At 37.5% G+C, this 23,042-nt stretch overlaps 1 protein-coding gene across 1 annotated transcript; it reads right to left on the reverse strand.

Moving 5' to 3' along the window:
• Positions 1-3,524: 3,524 nt before the first annotated feature.
• On the reverse strand, positions 3,525-22,694 carry LOC141512511 (cytochrome P450 4A4-like). Its single transcript, XM_074221507.1, has 8 exons — positions 22,584-22,694; positions 22,342-22,496; positions 21,004-21,110; positions 19,790-19,980; positions 11,841-11,974; positions 9,808-9,872; positions 6,338-6,414; positions 3,525-4,549 (listed from the first exon to the last, which is right to left on the reverse strand). Exons 1-8 carry the CDS (start codon positions 22,670-22,672, stop codon positions 4,381-4,383), a joined length of 987 nt encoding a protein of 328 aa, XP_074077608.1. The 5' UTR covers positions 22,673-22,694; the 3' UTR covers positions 3,525-4,380.
• Positions 22,695-23,042: the final 348 nt, after the last annotated feature.

Here is a 23,042-nt window from a genome sequence, read left to right on the forward strand (position 1 = left end):
TTTGAATTTTACAATTTTTCCTGTAATCTTGCTTTCCTCCTCACATAATTTCCCTTCAAAATCTTTCCCAATAACTCATATTACTAATATATATATATGTATATGTATATACTCATATTATGACCAGAAAGGTCAATGATCAATGTTGGAAGGGATGTAGGAAATCTGGGACAGTAATACATTGTTGGTGGAGCTGTGAACTCATCCAGCCTTTCTGGAGAACAATTTGGAATTATGCCCAAAGGGCAACAAAAATGTGGATACCTTTTGATCCACAATATCACTACTGGGTCTATATCCTGAAGATACCATGAAAAAGGATAAAAACATCACTTGTACAAAAATATTCACAGCAGTCCTGTTTGTGGTGGCAAAGAATTGGAAATTAAGTGAATGTCCATCAATTGGGGAATGGCTGAACAAATTGAGGCATAGGTATGTTATGGAACACTATTGTTCTATTAGGAAACCAAGAGGGATGGGAATTCAGAGAAGCCGGGAAAGACTTGCATGAACTGATGCTGAGCAAAATGAGCAGAACCAGAAGAACATTGTACACCCTAACAGCAACATGGAGGTGATGATCAATCTTAATGGACTTTCTCATTCCATCAGTGCAACAATCAGGGACAATTTGGGGGCATGCTTTTTCCATGAAAGTGTAACTTTCCTCTTTATGAAAAATAAGAAACATGTAGGGATTGGGTTACCAGCAGGTAGCCTTCTCTAGATACGTATGGGAAGAAAAAGACTAACCTTATACCAGGTAGCAATGATGACTAACTTTGGGTTAAAAGCAAAGCAGAACAAAAAACGCCCAAATTTAGCTGGATCCAACTTAAGAACAACAGCAACAACTTGTTTGGGGATGTTTATTTTTAAACAAATGGGGGACCTAGGTTGAACAATGGTTAGAGCACTGGACCTGAAATCAGGAGGACTCATCTTCCTGAGTTCAAATCTGGTCTCAGATACTTGCTATATAGCCTTCAGCAGTCAATGAACCCTATTTGCCTCAATTTCTCATTTGGAAAATGAGCTGGAGAAAGAAATGGCAAACCACTCCATTATGTTTTCCAAGAAAACCCACCAGGCGAGTCAGACTTGACTGACTAATGACAACAACTTTTTTTTTTTAAATACAAAACTGCTACTGAAAATCTTAAGTTCCAGCATTTGCTTGAAAAAACCCCCCGACTTTAATGGCATATTTATAAAAAGTTAATACGCTTTTATATATTCCAAAATAAGAACTTTTATATAATGAATATAATAAATAACCCTTATTGGGTACAGTTTATTTTGTCTAAGTACAGAAAATGAGTACAGGTGAATATCCAAGGCATTTAGTAACAATTTCAAGATAAAAAACACACTGCAAGGACTGAGTGGTATGATTATGAAGAGGCAATATCAAAACCAGTAAATGTACATTCTTTTACAACACCTTCAACCACACCTCCCATCCTACTTCCTAGAATGGTTTTTCACTTTGTTTCTTAAACTCATTTTCTGTTTTCATATCAAAATTTGTTCATACTGAAAATCAATTGATAATTTTTTTATTGTGCTAACTTCATGTTCTAGTTATAACTACTTTAAATGATTATTTGGGTTTTCTGGAATGATAACTAAAGGAGGAATAATAAGTTTAATTTAAAATGGATTGAAAAGCAATACTAAATTTACTTAAAATTGGCTAGACACTTATATTGTGTTAATTTAAAAAAAAAACTGAAATTTTAGTTTTTAGTTATTGAGTAAATGTTGATGTTTGTACCTTCAAAATATTGAGGTCTGGCATTAGATGCCTCAGCAAGAATTCAGGAGACCTGGGCTCTCTCCCAGGCAAGTTGGAATGTTATTGGGCACTGTAATGGCCCAGTGGGCTGAGAGTTGGGAGATACTCTGGTAAAGGAGGATCCTCATTTATATGAGGAGAGAAGAAGGAAAATGAGCAAAGAAATCATCTCAGAGAAATAATTATCTATTTGAAGTCAGTCTGAGATCAGATGTTAGAGCCACCAGGGAAAAGTTAGAAGGGATAGAACTAATTAAGTTATAAAACATACTTCTTATAAGAGTTTTTGAATATCAAAGAAGACCCCCAGTACTGATCAGGAATAGATCTTAAGACAGACTCTTGGGTAAGTTAAAGGTTTAGAAATAATCTTAAGTATTGGATACTGATAACAAATGACCAGAAGACAGAAAGACCTTGGGCAAAAGGCAGAGCTAGGGAGTGTAGGGCCAGTAATTAAGTTAGAATTCCTGATTAAAGCTAGGACCTAGGAAGGACACTCAGAGTGGATCTGAATGTTAGGGAGGGGATCATTAATTGGGGGCCCCTCAGCAATAACACACCAATGGGAGAAGGGGAGAAAAATGATTTTAATCATTAAGGGACAAAATTGTACTCCTCAATATGACTTGGCATAAGAAAATATTCAAAAGAGTTAAAATTCAGAAAATCTCCATTAGTAACAGTTTTTTTTTGTTTTGTCTTTTTCCCCCCCAGCTATTTTGAGTTTTTTTATTCTTTTTTTTTTTGGCAAGGCAATAGGGTTAAGTGACTTGCCCAAGGCCACACAGCTAGGCAATTATTAAGTGTCTGAGGTTGGATTTGAACTCCTGTACTCTTGACTCCAGGGCCAGGGCTCTATTCACTTTGATACTTAGCTGCCCCCATTAGTAACACTTTTAAAGCTCTTGGGGTGCAGGGTGGAATGGAGCTTGAGAAAATGCTTTAGGGTGAGCACTATGAGACTTTTCAGACAGTATAGAGGTAATAACTATCTACCTACAAGTTTTTAGCTTTATTTTTAGAAAATATAAACTTAATTTTAATTCAAGCATAGTAGACTATTTTTTTAAAATCCACAAATAAATAGTAGTTTGTTTACAAAGTGCTATTAGCACAAGTACAGCAAGATTTGTCAAAACAAATTCAGAAAATGCGGTTTCCTATGTTAACACTATTCAACCTTTCCTAGAGCTATTTTAAAATAGGGAGTCTGAGTTTTAAAGCTTATGGTCCTCAACCCAGATAAGTCCCTAAAAAAATAAGGATATAATATTTTTTAAGATGAGATGTGAAAATATGATAAATTATAAATTGTATGAAAAATACATTTGACTTATTGTCAATCAATGCTCTCAACCTCAGTTATCTTTTGGAATCAAAGTCATCAACAAACTGAAAAATCAATAAATCAATACAAATTTTTCTCTTATCATTCTTGATTTCCCCCCCTTCCCCAATTTGGAATCTAGAATTAATGACAATTTGTTAGTTTTTTACTAGTACAGGAAGCTCAATCACTGTTGTTCTTTGCAGTTCCTTACTTTAAGAAAAATGAAAGCACAAATATACCTCCAAAGATGTTATCATTGATCATTTTATTTTTATATGTATATAATAATTCAGTTTTAGAGTATAATTTAATCAGGTCTTATTACCAAACATGAAGAACAGAAAAAAACTTTGGAGTGACATTCTGTGTCTTGGCAGGGTGGAGGGCATGAGTTTAGGGGTATTAAGGCACTTTGTCATCTTTATCTGATCCCACAAAAATTCCACAAAGCTAAGTCCAATATAGTCACATCCCCCTAGGAATAACGAAGGTTCTGGTACAGTAGAGTCTATTATTAAAATGCCAATCATCCATTTAGCTTCAAGTCCATAGCTTTCATTGTTCCTGATCCAAAGGAGTCTCCTTAGTCCAAAGATTTCTTGATTTCCATCCTCAATTCTAGGTGAACTAACAAGTCACACGTAACCTGCTCAGTTACTGAACTAAACTTTTTTGGTTCTTTGTCATAGGTAGAGAGCAAATGACTCCAAGTTTACCCACTCCTTCCTTCGTGTATTGATATTCTTTCTTGCAATGACAATCCAGTAGATTCCTTTCTTCAGGCATGTCTAAGAGACTCCATCATTTCTAGGCATTTCACCGCCTTAACAACCCTTGCCTGAATATGCTATCTAAAATGAGGCCTCGTTTTGGTCATAACAATAGAGTTACATTTCATTATTTTTTGTGAATTATTGACAGTGAAATTCTCACTGCCTGAGTATTTTTTTCTTCCAGAAAATCCAGATTTCTTCCAGATCCCTTCGTCCTGGTCTATGGCTGTAAGTATTCAAGGAATTCAGGTTCATCATTATCATTAATACTGGTTTGAGCAAGAAGAAAATTAGGAAGGCATGGCCCCAGAAACCCTCAGACCTTCAACCACTGCCCAACAATGAGATTATAATTCACTCCAATACCACAAAGAAGAAGCCTTTTTCTACTCTAACCTCCATATTTCCATGTCTCTATTTGCATCACTGACCATAGCTGAAGACCATGATATCCACACCACAGGACAGCTGGGCTAGTGGAGTGGTTTTAAATACAGATGAATCCCATTCTTGGATCTGACAATTATTTGGAAAGTGGGAATGGGAGGCTTTTCAAGATCTGGAAGTAATTCAAATCGTAGCAGTGTCAGGGCCAGGGCCACTTTTATTAGAGTCATGGCAAATTGCTGCCCTATGCAGTTCCTGGGAAGGAAGGGAGAGAAAGCAAGATATGAACAATTTTTGTTTGTTCATGCCCTTTAATCACTCTGCTTTTGAACTTTTAGGTCTTTGAGAAGAAAGACTAAAATATTTATGGGGTTCAAAAGGTTTAGATTTTAACCCTAGATATTTAAAGCAAAATATTTAGGAAAGGAACATCTAATCCAACTTGGAAGCTCTGTTTTTTAAACTATGGGCATTTTCATTGACTTGCCCCAGTGCTAGAATTCTCTCCCTTCTCATCTCTGTTGCCTGGCTTCCCTGGCCTCCTTCAGATCTTAACTAAAATCCCACTTTTTATGGCAATCTTTTCCTGACTTCTGTAAACTTTTTCCTAATTCCCCATAATTCTGGTGCTTTTTCCCTGTCAGTTATCTCCATTTATCTTGAAGATATCCTGTTTATTTGATGTCTTTCCCATTAGATTGTAAGCTCCCTGAAGGTAGGGAACCTCTCTTGCTCTTCTTTGAAGCACTAGTGCTTAGCATAGTGTCTGGCACATAATAGGTTTTCATTTGATTTTTATTGGCTAGCTGACTAACACAATTCTCTGTGTGGTAGCTGGCTAAAGTAATACAAACTCCTCAGCCCAGCCTTCAAGGTTCTCCATGCTAGTGCCAACCTTTCCAACCTTTTCTTCACATTACTCTCCTCTCCTACACATGCTTTCACATCCCAGAACAGGATGAATTGCTGTTCAATGAATGTGACATTTTTTTTAAGGCAATGTGGTCAAGTGGCTTGCCCAAGGCCACACAGCTAGGTAATTTTTAAGTGTCTAAGGTCGGATTTGAACTCAGGTACTCCTGACTCCAGGGCCTGTGCTCTATCCACTGTGCCACCTAGCTGCCCCTGAATGTGACATTCTACTTTTTGTTTCTTACTACTTCTCCCTGCTTTTCAGAGTAATCTGCATACAAAGTTCAATATTACTTCCTCCATGACCCATTAGGGGAAAGTGTTTTGTCTTCCTTCTCCAACTTTCTAAAGCTTTTTTGTGCCTTGTACTCTGGTTAGCATCATGGATGCATAGATCTAGACCTGGAAGGGACCATGGAAATGAATATAATCTCCACATTTTATAGATGAGAAAACTGAGGCCTGGGAAGGCATTTGAAACAAGGTGCTCTGGCTGTAATTTCCTCCTATCTCTTTTCAGATGCTAATTCCCACATTCAATAGAAAATAAACTATTTAGGAGAAGAGATGATTTCATTTTTATTTTTGTTCTCCCAGCTAGTGGAGTGGGACAGAAACATTGACTCATCATTCTAGAACTTAAAGGTTCCTCAAATGTCCTTGAGTATAAATTATAAATGAGAAAACAGACCAAGGAAGGTTAATTGACTCAACCATTGTTACACATGTAATTTGTGTCAGAGACTGAGTCAAAGTCTCCTCTTCTATAGTCTGTCCTCTTTCCACTTATTCCCCTGTTATTTAGATCTCCCAATAAAATCATTTATGCTAAAGGATGATTCATTTTTGTCTCTTTACTGCCAGAGGTGAGGATCCCTGTGAGTTGTACCTGGCAACAGCAGGCACTTAATAAATGTTTGATGAATGAATAACTGGTTCAGATGAACAAACATCTGACTATATCCTTCATAGTTTGCCCTAACTGTTGAAGCAGAGTCAGTATCTTAATTTACTTCAAGGGAATAAAAACTAGGTGGGGAGATAGAAGTAGAGGGAGAAAGTACCTCTCCGGTAAAGTTTCTTGACATTTTCAATACAGTGCCCCTATATAATCCAGGGTTATATACTTACCTGGGTCCAGAAGAAAATGGTAAGTGAGCATAAGAATGTCTCTTATTCTCTGGGGAGAACCTTTCAGGGTCAAAGACCTGCAATGAGATCCCACATACCCTCCCCCGCCCCCATCACAATGAAAGGAATCCATTGATAAAAACACATTGATCACAATTTCTAAGCCTTATCCAGGTTTTGGGAGCAATTTGGAGACAACAGGATCTTCAGAACTAGCCAGGTTATTTGCAGAATCCCCTAGCAAGGAAGACCTCATATTAAGAAGAGTGGGTTTGGGGCAGCTAGGTGGCGCAGTGGATAGAACACTGGCCCTAGAGTCAGGAGTACCTGAACTCAAATCTGGCCCCAGACACTTAATAATTAGCTAGCTGTGTGGCCTTGGGCAAGCCACTTAACCCCATTTGCCTTGCAAAAAACTGAAAAAAAAAGAAGAGTGGGTTTGAACTTTGTTTCCAGTTAGAATGGACATGAACAGTCCTCTCACCATTTCATATATAGGATCTTAGTTCTGATAGATTATACTTGGACCTTCATAAAAATAAGAGAGAGTATTTATTTGGTGTTTTCTTCAGAAAGGTTTGGATGAATGAGACAATTTAGATGAGAGGGGACTTTTCCAGAACTGAATGGTTTTCTTGGCAGAATGAGTTTGGGCACATTTTCTGACTTGGACTGGGTTAGGGAGAATCAAGTTAGGCCTAGGCTCTTTTGGCCAATCTATGGTTACATTCACCATCAGGGGCTTCTATATTAGTTTTCCTTGGAAACTGGCAATATTAGTACTTGAAGGAGTTTGTGTTTCATCAGTGGAAACTCTCTGTCCCCATGTCCATTTCAACTGAGAAACATCCATCACCTACAGTCATCCCTTGCTGCCTTTCCCTTGACTAGTCCTTGGGAAAAAGATCCATTTGACACCATCTATTCTAAGATTGGTACATAAAGGCTTCCCTGGTAGATAGGATACGATAGAGGTCTTCTCTCCTGGCAAAGTCTCAGAAGCCAGGAAAGATACCCCTAACCCCAGTTTTGGAGGACCTCAATTTTTTTTTTTTAGTATTTTTTGCAAGGCAAATGGGGTTAAGTGGCTTGCCCAAGGCCACACAGGTAATTATTAAGTGTCTGAGGCCGGATTTGAACTCAGGTACTTCTGACTCCAGGGCATGTGCTCTATCCACTGTGACTCCTAGCCGCCCCAACCTTAGTCAGTTAAGTAGTTTCCTCCTTCCTCTTATATAACTATAACTTCTATAACAACAAATTCCAAGGAATGTATATGGAAGAGGAGTGCCTCAGTGAGATTTCAACAAAATCTGAAGTTCTGTAGAGGCTAAAAGACAAAGACAGTGAAATACAAAGGGGAAATCCTGTTGATCAAAAATAAACATTCCCCAACCTAGAAAGGTAGACTCCTTTTTCTCAGTCCAAATGTGGCCTTACTAGCTGTGTGACCTTGGGTAACACTTAACCCTGTTTGCCTCAATTTCTTTATTTTTAAAATGAACTGGAGAAGGAAATGCCAAACCATTCCTGTATCTTTGCCAAGAAAATCCCATGACTGTAACAATGACTCAAAGACATCATGGAGTGGCTTATTGAAAAGAAGGGTCTTTTGAGTCAAGAAGAAACTTTTTTTTTAAATAATGTTTTTATTTTGTTTATCTCTCCCCATTTCTTCTCTCCTCTTACTGAGCAAATTAAAATAAGCAAGAACAAACCCCTGAAAAATAAATTCAAAGAAGAAATTATTGATAGACTTTTCCCACTTGCTTCCTGGAAGTGACAAAGAGAAGCAGCTTCTGCTGATCTTAAGCCAAAAATTGTTCCCCTAGCTGAAAGAACTTTGGAACACACCAGTTGAAGGATGCAATAGCACCCAATGAAGCCATTAACTGTAGATGTTTATTGAAAAATAAGCCAAGCAGACCAAAAGATTGGCCTGTTCAGCAGAGATACTGCACCCAAAAGTCAAACAAGTGGCCCTGCCTGACAATAGAGCCCAGTTTCTGGTTGACCTGGCCTCATCCCAGACCTACAAGTGACATCCCAACCCAACCTTGCAGCAGCAGAGACTAGTGAAGATCCAGCCTTGACACTGAATGACCTGCCTACCCCAAAGCAGCAGTAGATTGGAACATCCAAACTTGAGGAACAAGTCTACATGAACCACTAGTCAATTGGAGACATTATGCTCTATGAGGACACATCTCAGCTAAGCAATGGAATGTTTTCTGAATGAAGAATTTTGGGCCACATTTACTCTTCTCCCCTCCCTTGAGTTAAGTCAGAATACCTCACTACCCTTTTACCTTAAGCTTGTGCCCATTTTACTCCCATCCTGAATTCTGAGCATATTTATGAAAGGATATGCTCCTGGGAGCAGGGAAATGCTTTGTTGCTTACCTTGCTACAGTCTGTTAGGAATGTTTATACTAAAGATCAGACTGTACTGGTTCATTGTGAAGGGAAAGCCCAGTGAGGTGCTTCTGACCTACTGTTGAGGAAAATAGCCATCCACAAAGTTATCTCTAGCAATCCTAGAATAGTAACATACATCTTTCTTGGGTCTCAACCTCCTAGTGAAGGCATGAATTAAGTGAGTCAGCCCTGGGAGAGAGGAAGAAGTGAGTTTTACTTTTTATATTCTATTTTCCTGATAGCATTATTTGAAACTTGATCATGACATGCTGGTGTTCCTGGGTGCTTAAAGGCTTTGCTAGTAGAGAAAGGGGTGTTGTTTGTTCTCTGAAGCTGTACGGGCTTTGAACATGGACATGACCACAGACTCTGTGTTTGTGGTCTCATGATCAGCCTGAGTCAGGGTGGAGAAGTTCATTGTGAGGGATTTGATATTAATGGGGATTTTTTTCAGCCCTTGCAACCTGAGATCAACTGTTAGGGCTCATCATGATTTATACCATGATGGTGGGAAACATAAGTTTTTAAAGTAAATTAATTAAATAGAGTGTATGCCTTTTGATTGATGTTCATGGAGGGATAACCCACATTGATGAAAATCGCTCCATTCTTTTTTTTATTTAAGGCAATGGGGCTAAGTGACTTGCCCAAGGTCACACAGGTAGGCAATTATTAAATGTCTGAGGTCAGATTTGAACTCAGGTCCTCCTGATTCTATCTATTGTGCCACCTAACTGCCCCCAATTCATTCTTTAAAATGATTACTAGGATTCTTGGTCAGTTGGCAATTATTAAGTGTCTGCAATCACTATCCTAAGTCTTGGATCATAAATATTATTATAGATTTATAAATACAGGCTACCTCAGAGGTTATTAAATCCACCTGCATTTTATGGAAGAGGAAATGAGGTTTATAGAGTATAAGTTAACTCCCTAGGTGTAATCAATAGAAGAACGATGTAAATTTAATATCCTCTGAAGTATTTCAGAGCAATATCTAGATGTCTAAAAGAAGGTCTGGGTGCCACTGCATTGGTCAGGGACAATCATACCTCTGGGTTTTCCCAGACAGCAGGGTTGTAGTGAAGAGCCCAGATGTTCAGAAACACAACCATACCTATAAAGACAAAGAGAATGGGGGGAAGGGAGGGAAAGGAAAAAAAGGAAAGGACAGAGAAAGAGGAAGAAGGAAATTAATATATATTTTAGTTATTTTGGAAACTTTGTTTCTGGGGATATAAAGAAAAAAGAGAAACAGTTCTTGATGTTATAGGACTATAATCTTACTGGAAGTGATAATATACCTATATGTGCATACTTGTATGTGTATGTATGTATGAATATAGATAAATATATGATCTAAAAATTTCTAGATCTAGATATGATAATGTTTGTTCTTTGTTTTTGAAGAAGACCATGGTATCAGGGAGATGATGCCATGATAGACACATGAATTGGATTTGAATGAGAGGTGCTATGCAAAGTCAGAAGCCTCACTTTCTCTTCCATGACCATCTGCATCCAGTGGTTAGTTATACATCATATTTGCTGATGGTTCTGGATGCAAGACAATGAAGGTTAAGTGACTTGCCCAAGGTCACACAACTAGTAATCTGTGGCTGCATTCAAACTCAAGTCCTCTTAACTCCAAAACCAGTGCTCTTTCATTGTGCCACCTAGCTGCCCAGATATAGCTATAGATTGATTGTCACATATATGTAGATATAAATATACTATCTATAATTGTGCTTTTTGGATTCATATTTATAATATATTTAATATATAATTTAAAAATGCATTTATGTCATGGTCATATAGATAAATATATGGATATACATAACTAAAATTCTTGGATATAGATATATCATAAATATATGAAAGGTGATTTTGGGGGTTAGGACAGAGCATTTGGAGACCAAGAAAGATTTTGCATAGAAAGTGGTGCTAAAATTGAATCTCAATAGCACCTAGGAATTCTTAGAGGTGAGAGTGAGAAGGGGTTTGTTCAAGATCTGAGGTAAGTCTGTGCAAAGTATAGGGCTGACAGAGGGACATTAGATGTGTCCTTCTTCCTCCCCACTTCCTATCTCCCCCAATCCCATTCTCACCATGGCCATACACAACTCTCTAGCTAGGAGCATTAATGGTTGTTTTCTTCCCTTGTGTGTCACAGATATTTTGTGTGTATGCCTCAGACATTCTTACTGGGACTTGCTAAATTCTGATTCTGTCAATGTTGGCGTCTTCTGCTTTTCCTCTTTGAGTTCCATGATGACTAGCACAGATGCAGGCTTATAAGAGGTACTGAGTAAATCAATATTCCAAAGGAACCTTGTATAAGCCTGGAGAAGAGAGGATTGAGGGTGAACAGGACCACTGTCCTCAAGTAACTGAAGATCTACTGTAATGTGGAAGACAAATGTGATTTTTCCTGATTACTCCTAGAGGGAAGAATTAGAATCAGAAGGGGCAGAGAATATGGAGGGGAAGGTAGTAGAGTTGGGGGTGTCACACAGAGACTAATGTAGTTCGTATATGGCATAAAGCATACTCATGGCCGGACCTAGTCACAGTACAAGGGCCTGGCTCTGGAGGTGATAGGTTCTCTTCCCTGGAAGCTGTACCTAATTAATTTCTACTTAATTAATAGTAGATAAAAGCAATTGGTGAAACCATGGTGGAATGGATTCTTGTCCAGGTCCAGGTTGCACTAGTTAGTTTCTAAATGAAGATTTAGGGCCACATGTACTCTTATCTCCTCTCCTGAGTTGTCAGAATAGTTCACTCTCATTTTACCTTAAGCTTGTGCCCATTCTTGTGCTTCTGGGAGCTCCCTGTTCTTCTTCCCTGTAATACAGGAAACTGTCCACCAAGCCTTTGCTACTTTGCTCTAGGTCTTTATGATGCCTTTCAAAACTCAGTCCTTGGTTGAGCCCCCAGCATGGACTCAGGTCCAAACCAGGTCTTCTCACTATTCTTACCTGGTTTAGCAACAAACCCTGTAACTCACTGGCTTTGATTTTTATGATCCCTAAGGCAACCAGATGTAAAGGAAACTCAATTGGACAGATGGACAGAAACATACCAGCAGGGAGGGAGCGTCCATCTGGGAATGTGATGGGCTCACTAAGTTGCCTGCTTATTTTGGAGGTAGGTGAATAGAGGCGGAGGGCCTCCTTGATGCACTTGGTACTGTAGTGCATCTGGTCCAGATGTTCCCTGTGAGGAATCACAGATAGGAAAGAGGAAGGAAAGAAAGTCATTACTAGGGCTTTCTTTAGCTCTATAAGAACTGGCACAATTTTAGTATTCCATTCACAGATTCTCCTAATCTCAGAATTGTAAGGGACTTCAGAGAATATTTAATCCAACCCACATCTGAAAAAGAATCTAGGATGGGCTTTGGCAAATCCACATTTCTAGTTCCCCCTGACAGCAGCAACTTGACTTCAGTCACTCCCCTTTTTGACAGTCACTCAGTCTTCTAATCTAGTCATATATGTGTGTGTAAATATACATATATATATAAATATATGTATTATATAAAGAGATTTATACAAAGAAATATTTATGTACATACAAATATTTGTTTGTAAATATTTATAATATATATATGTATATATATATATATATATATATATATATATATATATATATATATGATTTACCCATTTTTTAATCAGGTTTTTGTCCAGTTGAGCAGAGAAGAGTAGTAGAACCCAACAATCACTAAGTTAGAGCTAAATAGGCAGCAGCTCAAGAAAGACTACAACTATCTTCACCTTGAAGGGTGATGTTCCCCAGTTCTTGTTTTCATGCTCTGATTAGGAGCAAATGGGGCAAGACTTGATGGGAAAATCAAACCATTTCCTAGCTTTTTTCAAATGAGATCATTGTAGGAGGGCTTTCTTTCTTGGTTTGTGTGTTCTCAATGCTCAGAATGGCAGAATTAGAGTCAAAGTATTTGGGTTCCATTTTGGTTTATGCCACAAAGTAGCAAATGATTTCTCATTTCTTCCTCAGCAGAAAACTGAGCAAAATAAATTTTGCTCTCTTTCCCTCTCTTGATTTTAATGAGAAAAATATTTTGTAAATCATAAAGCACTATAGAAATGAGGTACTAACATAAAAAGAAACCAAGAAGAACACACTCCCAAGTTAAATCAAAATATAGGTTTTTGAGTATTCTCCATTAATTGCTTTCATTACTAGTAGCCTAAATAACAAAAAGTACTATTAAAGGGATGATTAAAAGAAATGTTTACAATTAGAATGATTATTATTAGAAATTATTATTATTATAAAATGAAGCATTCAGCATAAAAAGCAAGGTGGATTAGTGAAAAGGATGCTGAACTTGGAATTAGGGGAGTCCTGGCTTCAAATCTCACTTTTGTCAGTAGCTGTAAGATCACAGACAAGTCCTTTAATCTCCAAGTCTCTGTTTTCTCAACTGTAAAATGACAAGAACATCTACCAATGGGGCTGTTGTCAAGAACTAAGGAAAGAATGGAAATACATTGCTCTGCAAACTTTGAGGTACAATAGCAATGACAGCTATTGGGAAGGGGAAGCAGAAATCCCAGAGGAAAGGGATCAGAGAATGTGGGTTCAAATTCTGACTTTGCCACTAACTTTAACATCTTTGACCTTGGGCAACTTATTTGCCTTCTCTGAGCTTCAGTTTTCTGGGCTGAGGAATGAGCAGGCTGGAGTAGATGGTGCTGAAATTCCTGTCTTGCCCTTAAAGCTCCAAACCCAAGATGCTAGTATCAATAAAAGGTATCCTGGCTCTATCAGGAACAGGCTGGGTCAGAAAAAACTTATATAGATTAGGAGTTAGTAAGTAGTTAGTTCTTGTCTTTCATAATCAAAGAAGATAATTTCTATATGACGATATGACTTATAGTGAGGATGGTGTGACATCCTTCTCACTACTTTTTTTTTAGGTTTTTGCAAAGCAATGGGGTTAAGTGGCTTGCCCAAGGCCCCACAGCTAGGTAATTAGAAAGTGTCTGAGGCCGGATCTGAACCCAGGTACTCCTGACTCCAAGGCTGGTGCTTTATCCACTGCGCCACCTAGCCACCCCCTCACTACCTTTTCCACTGACCTTTCCATTCCTTGGCTTGATTTGATAGGAAATAGGACTTTTGATGATTTCTGGATACTATGGGAGTCCTTGACCTTATGGAAATGTTTCCCTCTCAACTCAGCGAGTCACCATGTTGCTCCAGCAACTCACCAATATGAGATTTTTTGGGAGACAAATTGAAAATAACATGGTTTATCCAAGTGTATCTCATGATGGTCTAATCATCAGTATGGCCTTTCCTCTCAAGCCTGCAACCATGCTCCCCCTGGAAAGAAAGACTTTTTGGTTTTACTGGAATCTGCCCAGGAGGTCATGAGAATAACCCTGCCAGCTGACTAATCAATTATGTTCATGATTGGAACTACAGTGGTATCTGATTGTCTTTGGACCTCTGACTTTTGATTCTTGATTATTGAACATATTCTTGGCAAATGCTTTTGCTTTGGTCTGTCTTGCACCAGTCCTAGAATTTCCCCTTTAGTGGCTCAATAAGAATGTTCTCTTAATCATGACCACATGAAAACCAGTAAGATAGAATTGGGCTCCTGTTCTATTATTCCTGTGTATCCTGGTGACTCAGACCTTCTTTGAACATTCTAATATTTTTTCAAAGAAAATGCTTTGAAACCCATGGGAAACAACATAAAGGGAGCATTAAGAGGCAGGGGCTAGGACAGACAGTAGTTCACATCTTGATCCACCAGCTTAATCCTCTGATCCAACCATGAGGTTTTTTGGGGTTTTTTTTTTTTGCAAGGCAAATGGGGTTAAGTGGCTTGCCCAAAGCCACACAGCTAGGTAATTATTAAGTGTCTGAGACTGGATTTAAACCCAGGTACTCTTGACTCCAGGGCTGGTGCTTTATCCACTACGCCACCTCACTGCCCCAAGCATGAGGTTTTTTAACTTCAGTAACTTTAATATATGCTATTGGATCTGTAATTACAGGAGTGATGGCAACAGACAAGTCCTGCCATGGTCTTCATTATAGGATTTAAAGCATACTCTTTCCATTACAGCATATTAAAAGAGTCCTGTATTGTTTTTTTTTTGTTGTTGTCACTAAAGGATTATCACAACCAAAGAAGGCAGCATATACAAAAAATAGTAGATTAGTAAAGTTCTAGTGACACATTTGTGGTACCATATCATTGAACAAAGTCAAGCTACTCTCTTCTAAACAAGATGGAGAGATGAGGGCTAGATGGAATAGAGATAGAAGGATTTGAAACTGGTTGAATGAGTGGACCAAAAGGAGTCTTTAATGCTTTGATGGCATTTAAAAAAATTTATTTATTTAAGGCAATGGGGATTGATGACTTGCCCAAGGTCACATGGCTAGGTAATTATTAAATGCCTGAGGCTGAATTTGAACTCAGGTCCTCCTGATTCCAGGGCCAGTACTCTATCCACTGCACTACCTAGCTGCCTGCTTTGATGACATTTTGGAAGAATGTTTCTTCTCTAGTTCCTCAGGGATCTAGGCATAGCCTTATGCTGTTTAACACCTTTATCAATGACTTCGAAAAAGATATATGACACAAACTCTGAAGAAGAGAATGGCTCAAAATTTTCTACCAATGAAATCTCAAATAAAAATGCAACTTAGACACAAATCCAACAGAATTACTAAAAAAGTTAGAGCAAGTATCAAAAGTCATAAAAATGATCTTGAAAATGAGATGAAAGATGAAGAGGAAAAATGAGAAAAAACATGAGAGTTATGGAAAAAAGATTTGAAAAGAATACTAATAACTTGGAGCAAAAGTTAGAGAACCATACAAGAAAACAAACTTCTTGAAATTTAGAACTGACTAAATTTAATCTAATGGCTTCACAAGGCATGAAAATTTAAAACAAAATTAAAACAGAAAAAGTAAAACCAAAAGAGAAAAAATGTGAAATGTCTCATAGTAAGACACAAGTCACATAGAAAATTTACCAAGGAGAAATAATTTAAGAATCATTAGACTACCAGAAAGCTATGACCAAAAAGAAAAGAGCATAGATACCATATTTCAATAAATCATAAAAGACAACTGCCTAGATCTCTCCAAACAAGTGCTCAAAGAAGAAATTGAAGAAATTCACTGTTTACTACCTGAAAGAAGCTCCAAAGTGCAAAGTTCCACAAATCTTTTAGCTCCTAAGTAAAAAGAAAAAAAAATATAGTCCTCTAGAAAGAAAGAATTCTAGAACCAAGGATCCACAGTCAGGATAACAGAAAATAAATTAATCAATACTATGAAGAAGTAGAGAACTTAGAATATGTTACCCCAGAAGACAAGCATTTAGACTTACTACAAGAATAACTTACTCAACAAAACTGAGTGTAATCCTAAAATTAAAAAAAAAATGGATCTTTAAGGAAATAGAGGATTTACAAATATTCCTGATGAAAAGAACAAAGATGGGTAGAAAATTTGACATATAAACACAAGAGTCAATAGGAAAACAAAAAGGTAAATATGAATGAGCATTCAGAGGGGTCTAAATAAGGTTCAACTATTTATATTCATATGTGAAAAGATGATTCATGTTATGCTATCATCATCTGGGATCCTAGAAGGAATGTAATTAGACAGAAAGTTTGATAATGATTCTGTAATGTTTGGAAGAGTTTAAAAGAAGAATGGAAAAGGGGAAGATAAATACTTTGGGGACAAAAAAGGGTATGCAAATGTAGAAATCTATGTAACAAGGAGGAGGGAGTGAGGAGGAGTAGGTAATACTTGAATTTTACTCTTAACTCAACTGGTCAAAGAAAGGAAGAATACACATACATACATACATACACAAATGATTACAGAGCCACATTGCATCCAATAGAGAAACAAGAAGGAAAGGGAAGGAATAGGAGAGAAAATCTTTTAACAGATGGATTATTCAGAAGCAAATCAACATATAATAACTTAAAGAGGGAGTAGAGAAAAAGTGAAGGAAATGTAGAGGAAAATAGGATGGAAGAAAGTAGAAAATCAGAAATTATACATATAATTGAAGTGACCTCATCCATAAAATGGATAGCAGAATGGATTAGAAACCAGAGTTCAAAAATATGTTCTTTACAAGAATCATATGAAGCTGAAAAATAAGGGGCTGAAGTAGAATCTATTATGCTTCCGTTTAAGTAAAATTGGTAGGTGTAGCAACAAGGATATTAGAGAAAACAACAGCAAAAATGGATGAATTAAAAAAATATACAGGGCAACTATATTTCACAAAAAGGTGTGATAAAGTGAAATGTCATATTAAATATATATATATATATATATATATATATATAAAATGATATCAAAACTCTTAAATAAAAGTTAAATAAGTTACATGGAGAAATACATAGGAAAAGGATAATCATTTCTTGTGGGCCAAAGTTGTTATATCTAACAACAGCAACAACAAAATAAAAAAATTAAAAGACCTGAATTGAATTTAAGAAAAATTAGACTTGATAGACCATTGCAGAAAACTGAATAGTAATAGAAAACTATATCTATTTTTCATTTACCTTCACACAATTGACCATTTATTAGGACATAATGTTGGTTCTGAACATCAGAAATATTACATGCAGCTTTTATTAATTCTAATGATATAAAATTTACTTTCCATAAGCAGCCTTTGAAGTATATATGAAAAATGAACGGAAAGTTCGCAGCAGAAAACAAACAAAAAAAAATCGAAGCAAGCACAGAAAAGCTGAGTAGAAAACAATATGTAGGATTTATCACATAGCTTTTCATGAAATGGAAATTATATTGAATTCTCTCATTTTCTGTCATGTATATGGAAATGTTCTTTTTTTTCTTTTCTTATTTTTTATTTAAGTTTAAAATGAATGAAGATTTTAAAAACTGATAGGTCAGGAGCAGCTAGGTGGCACAGTGGATAGAGCACCTGCCTTGGAGTCAGGAGGACCTGGGTTCCAATCTGACCTCAGACACTTAATAATTACCTAGCTGTGTGGCCTTGGGCAAGCCACTTAACCCCATTGCCTTGAAAAAATCTAAAAAAAACATGATAGGTCAGTAACGTCTATGAGAACGCTGATACGATATACCAAACTTGAGAGGCAATCTTTTAAATTTCTAAATGTTTTCATTAATAAAAGAAATTCCACATCAAAGAAGAGGGCATAATTATAAATAAATCCTTTATAAGTGAAAAAAATTCTAATGAGACACCAAAATATAAATCTTGAAAATAAAAGAGATTAACAAAATTAAAAGCAATAAAATATAAACATAATAAATCTAATGGCAATATAAAATATGAATTAATACATAAATACATAAATAATATAAATAAAAATGCAAGTAAATGATAAATTAAAATAAGAATTTTCTTAAAAAAGAATTATCAATTGTCATCTTTATTCTATTCTTTATTTTCAGTTTCTTTCTGTTTAGTGCCTCATTCCTTATAGTCCATAAATATGTCTATATTTCATCTATCCTGCAAAACATCCTCACTTGGTTCATTTCCTTTTGATTGTATTGTTCATCTTTAATTCTCAAAAAGGATCAACATCATTAAGAGGGTGATGCCTTCAGTTGCAAGTGAATTGGATCTGAGTGTGACAGAGCTGTGCAAAATCATCAGTCTGACTCTCTGCTACAGAATCTTCAGAGTCCAGTGGCAAGACATAGGTCAGAAAAACTGGAGATAGCCCTGGAAGGTTGTGGGAGACCTTAGCCTTTTAAACTTAGCTCTTTCCCAGGTGTCCAATGTGTCTGAGACAGCCCCTATTCAGTAAATAAAGATAGGAAGAATGGAAGCCAAAGATAGTCTTTTTTGCTTTCCCAAAAGAATCAGTCTGGGAAGGGAAGACCTCCAGAGTTTCAAGCTATTACAGAAACAATCACTATTTACGCTCACTTTGAGTCATCAAAAACTCAAACAATGAGTATGTGAGAGACTTGGGCTGTGACCTATTATTGAACAAACATTGGGAGTAAGAATTGTGCCTCCATTTCTCAAGCATACTCTAACTGATCCTCTTCTCAAACTTACTTTGCTTTCTCTCCTATTCAACAAATATTAAGCACTCTCTACCAGACACTGCACCAAGATAAATTCTAACCCTTAAAATTGTTGTGAGGATCAAATGGTAGCTGTTGTTATTGTGGCTCTCAAGTATGAGGTGTTTGTTTTTGGAAGGCAACGGAATTAGGTGACTCGCCCAAGGTCACACAGCTAGGTAATTATTAAGTGTCTGAGACTAGATTTGAAGTCAGGTCCTCCTGACTCCAGGGCAGGTGCTCTATCCACTGTGCCACCTAGCTGCCCTCTCTCAACTATGGTGAATGAGGATAGCCTGTGAAAACACATGGGGAGAGGAGATAGCCTATTAAAATTGCTAAAGAAGTAACAGTGCAGTGTGAGTGGATTACAGAGTAAACAAAAGAGAGTGATATGAAATAAATCTGGAAATACATATAGGAGCCTGATGGAGAAAAGTACTAAATATTAGAATGGAAAATTTGTATATTTTCTATAAGGCGATAAGGAATCATTGACATTTTGTGGAGGAGTGATATGATCAGAACTAGGGGTTAGGAATATTATTTTGGCAGCTCTGTACAGGACGGATATTGCCGCTATCTTCACATATCTCCCTTTGTCCCCAGCACAGGATTTAACACAGAGATGATTAATGGATATTTTCCAAATTAAAGTTGAATTAATCTCATTGTTTTACTGATATTTATCTTATGAAGGGAATTAGGTGAGGGGGAATGAGGTACCTATATTTGGTGGAAGTGGGAGGATCTTGTGTTTTTCCTATATTGGGGGAGGGTCATGATTTCCAACTGAACTGGGTCATACCAAGGGAATCTGAGGAATTATTTGAATGAGTGTTGGTATCTTCAGTCAAAGAGATAGGAAAAAACCCAAATGACCAAGTTAGGAGTCAAGATTGACTCTTTGGGTCTCTCACCAGTTTATGGAGCCTCCATCTGCCAGGATACCTTGGATCTCCTCTCTACATTTCTTCTGATGTTCTGGGTTCATGGCCAGGCAGTATAAGGTCCATGAGAATCCAGCAGCCATGGTGTCATGGCCAGCAAACATGAATGTGTTTACTTCATCCACCAGTTCCTCATCTGTCAAATGTCCTCCATTTGTATCCTAAAAAGGTCAAGAGTCTTGCTTCATGCAAGGCTGGTGTTAGGGATTTGTTCTATCTCCCAATCATCAGAATTTCTCTAAGAAAACACAGTAGTTGCAAATGGAGAAGCCCTCAAGTCACAAGAGGCTCTGATTTCAGGACTCTTGACTTTGTGTGACCTGCTGCTAACATTTCAGTTGGTCCACAAAACATGTACCTATTTCTTATGATCTTTCCCTCCCTATCCTTAATATGCTGAAATCCCCATATCACCTGACTTAGGGGCCTAATGCCTTCCATAACCAACACATCTTGGAACTATCTCTTCCCTGAAGCCTCAAACTTGGACTACATAGTTTAAGTGTTTTCATGCATAGAACAATCTGTTGAAGAAGACTCCACTTCCCCTCCCTTGCACTTCCCAGAGCACTGTTTTTACAAACTTAAAGTCCTTTATATAATCTTTTTTTTAATTTTTTTTTTTTAGTTTTTGCAAGGCAATGGGGTTAAGTGACTCACCCAAGGCCACACAACTAGGTAATTATTAAGTGTCTGAGGCCGGATTTGAACTCGGTTCCTCCTGACTCCAGGGTGGGTGCTCTATCCACTGCACCACTGCAGCCACCCCCCCCCCCCCTGTATATAACCTTGCATATCACAATTCCCTTCTTTCTTCCCTTTACTAGACTGTGACCATTAGGAGGAGAATTACATCTTCATTAACATTGTATCTCCCCAAATTACTAGAATAGTATATATTACATACAATAAGCACTCAATAAATGCTTTAAAATGAATTAAGAAGTGAATGAGCTACACATAGAAAGTGGTGAAGTTAGATCAACAAACAGAGTTGGGAACCTTCCCTAGGGCTGCCAGTATTCAACATTTCAGACTACTGGACTGCTTGATGCTATAAATTGCATAGTTTTCTGACAGAATAGAAGTATCTTGATGACATGTATTTTTTCATTTTTGTGTCTTGTTTCCAGGTGCCTGGCCTCACTAGGTAGGTGTTTAACTTTGCAGTTTTGTAGGCTTACTCTGGCTTGGAGGAGAATATCCAGGAAATTCAAGTATTTCTTCTTTTCGATCTTGCCCTGTTCACCTGGATTCTTGAGGGATGACATTCCATCCTGAAGTAATTTAGCTGTTTAGGGGAGAGGGGAAGGAAAATATTTCTATTACCTGGGAACCATGGATCCTGCCTCTGACAAAGACTCTGAGAGACATTGTGGACCAGCTTTGAGACCCAAGTGATTTTCTGTTATTTGGCAGTGTCAGTCTCCCTATGACATTATCTCAAGCTTATTATCTCCAAGTCCCTTGAAAGACACTTTATTAATGTTCTGGGTAGTGCTTCTTACTGTTTTATTATTACTGTATAGGAGGGGATTCTCAATTAGACAAATGCTGTGTAGGTACCTTCACATTGGTTTTGAACATGAGTAACTGAAATCTAGGAAAATGCTTGTTTGAAGTAGAGAAGTTTGGAAGAAAAGCAGTATTGGGAATTGTAGACATGGTTCTAATACCAGCATATTCTCAGTTCAGTATTGTTGAGTTGAAATTACAAGTCACTAAACATTTAGAAAAAGAGATTTATTTTGCTGTAATACAGCAAAGATGCAATGGTGCTTAGACACTATGTCTAGATATTCCCACCATTTGCTTTATCCATTTGGAAATGCATCTGGGCAGTATATCAGCAGGGTATGACCAAGTTCCAGGGGCCCATCCCTTCCTCTGGTTGGAGACAATGGACTGGTGGAATCTTCCGTGTAAAAGTACACACAGAGAATTAAAGTCATAATTCCCACTAGCTACTCTCTTGGACTTTTGAATCCCTAGAAATTCATCATTATGCAAGACACCGTCTCTTGGAATTCGTAGTTTTTCCAAGTCTCTTCTCAGAGGCCACATCTTAACTAAGTCCCTTGCTACTTCTCCTTACTTGTTAGTATTTTCCACATACCCCATCAATGAATTTTTCTGAATCTTTTTAAGTCAATGAATGTAACGCATCCCCTGCCCTCTCCCCTAATAATCTCTTCCAGACCCATTATCCTTCCTTTCTTTGAACTTATAGAGCTGTGATATAAAACCATTCTTCTGGTATTGAACTGCATTGAGTATCCCAGCTAATCATAGCATCACAGAAATAGAACTAGAAGATCTCAGAGGCTTCCTAGTCTACTCCTCTCATTTTATAAATTATAGGAAATGGATGCTATAATAAGTGTTTTGCCTGAGGGTGCATAAGTAGTCAGAATCCAGACTTGAATCCAGATTCTGTGACTCCAGGAGCATTGCATCTCATCAAATAGTAATGGGATATGAATTAAAGGGCATCTATGGCTGGTCCACATCCAAGCAAATACCTGATTGCTTCTTTAATTCTCGACAGAGAGCCTGCAACTCCTGGAATTCAGAGCTTAGCTTGTAAATGAAGTCTCTCTGATAGAACAAGTGGTACATATGAACACTGAAGAAATTGGAGATTTTTTCCATATTCTGGAAGTAGATGTTTAAGAAGCTGCAAGAGGAAATGACAGTGTGTGTTACTGGGGATAGGGTGATGGTCAGTATTTGATCCTCCTCCTAGGTGTTCATGGCCACTGACCTTTTGTTCTTGCAGGAATCATGGACATTGAAGCTACATTTCAGGAAACTGTCCAAGGTCATAAAACGGATAGACTCATAGATGTTCATGGAACTATCCTCGATTCTGAGTTTTTCCCATTCATCCTGGGAAAAGAAGTACCACATTATCACTATTATTCAAGAATTCTTATTTACTATATATTTGCAGATGACTCTCTCTCTCTCTCTCTCTCTCTCTCTCTCTCTCTCTCTCTCTCTCTCTCTGTGTGTATCTGTCTCTTTCTCTTTCTCCTCTCTGTATTTGACTGATCTGTGACTTACTCAAGTGATCTTGGACAAATTATTTTACCTTTATACCTTTTTTTTTACAGGGCAGTTAGTTGGTGCAGTGGATAGAGCACTGACCTTGGAATCAGGAGGGCAGGAGTCTGAATCAGTCTCTGACACTTCCTAGATGGGCAACTCACTTTACCCTGAT

The sequence above is a fragment of the Macrotis lagotis genome, chromosome 2 (assembly GCF_037893015.1).
Source record: "Macrotis lagotis isolate mMagLag1 chromosome 2, bilby.v1.9.chrom.fasta, whole genome shotgun sequence".
NCBI lineage: Eukaryota > Metazoa > Chordata > Mammalia > Peramelemorphia > Peramelidae > Macrotis > Macrotis lagotis.

Coding starts and splice junctions, on each gene's coding strand:
- LOC141512511 (XM_074221507.1), bottom strand. CDS start 22,672: ATGAACATCTATGAGTCTATCCGTTTTATGACCTTGGACAGTTTCCTG. Junction 21,111..22,341: donor AGAATTAAAGAAGCAATCAG/GTATTTGCTTGG, acceptor TCCCCTAAACAG/CTAAATTACTTCAGGATGGA. Junction 6,415..9,807: donor CTGTCTGGGAAAACCCAGAG/GTATGATTGTCC, acceptor ATCTCATTGCAG/GTCTTTGACCCTGAAAGGTT.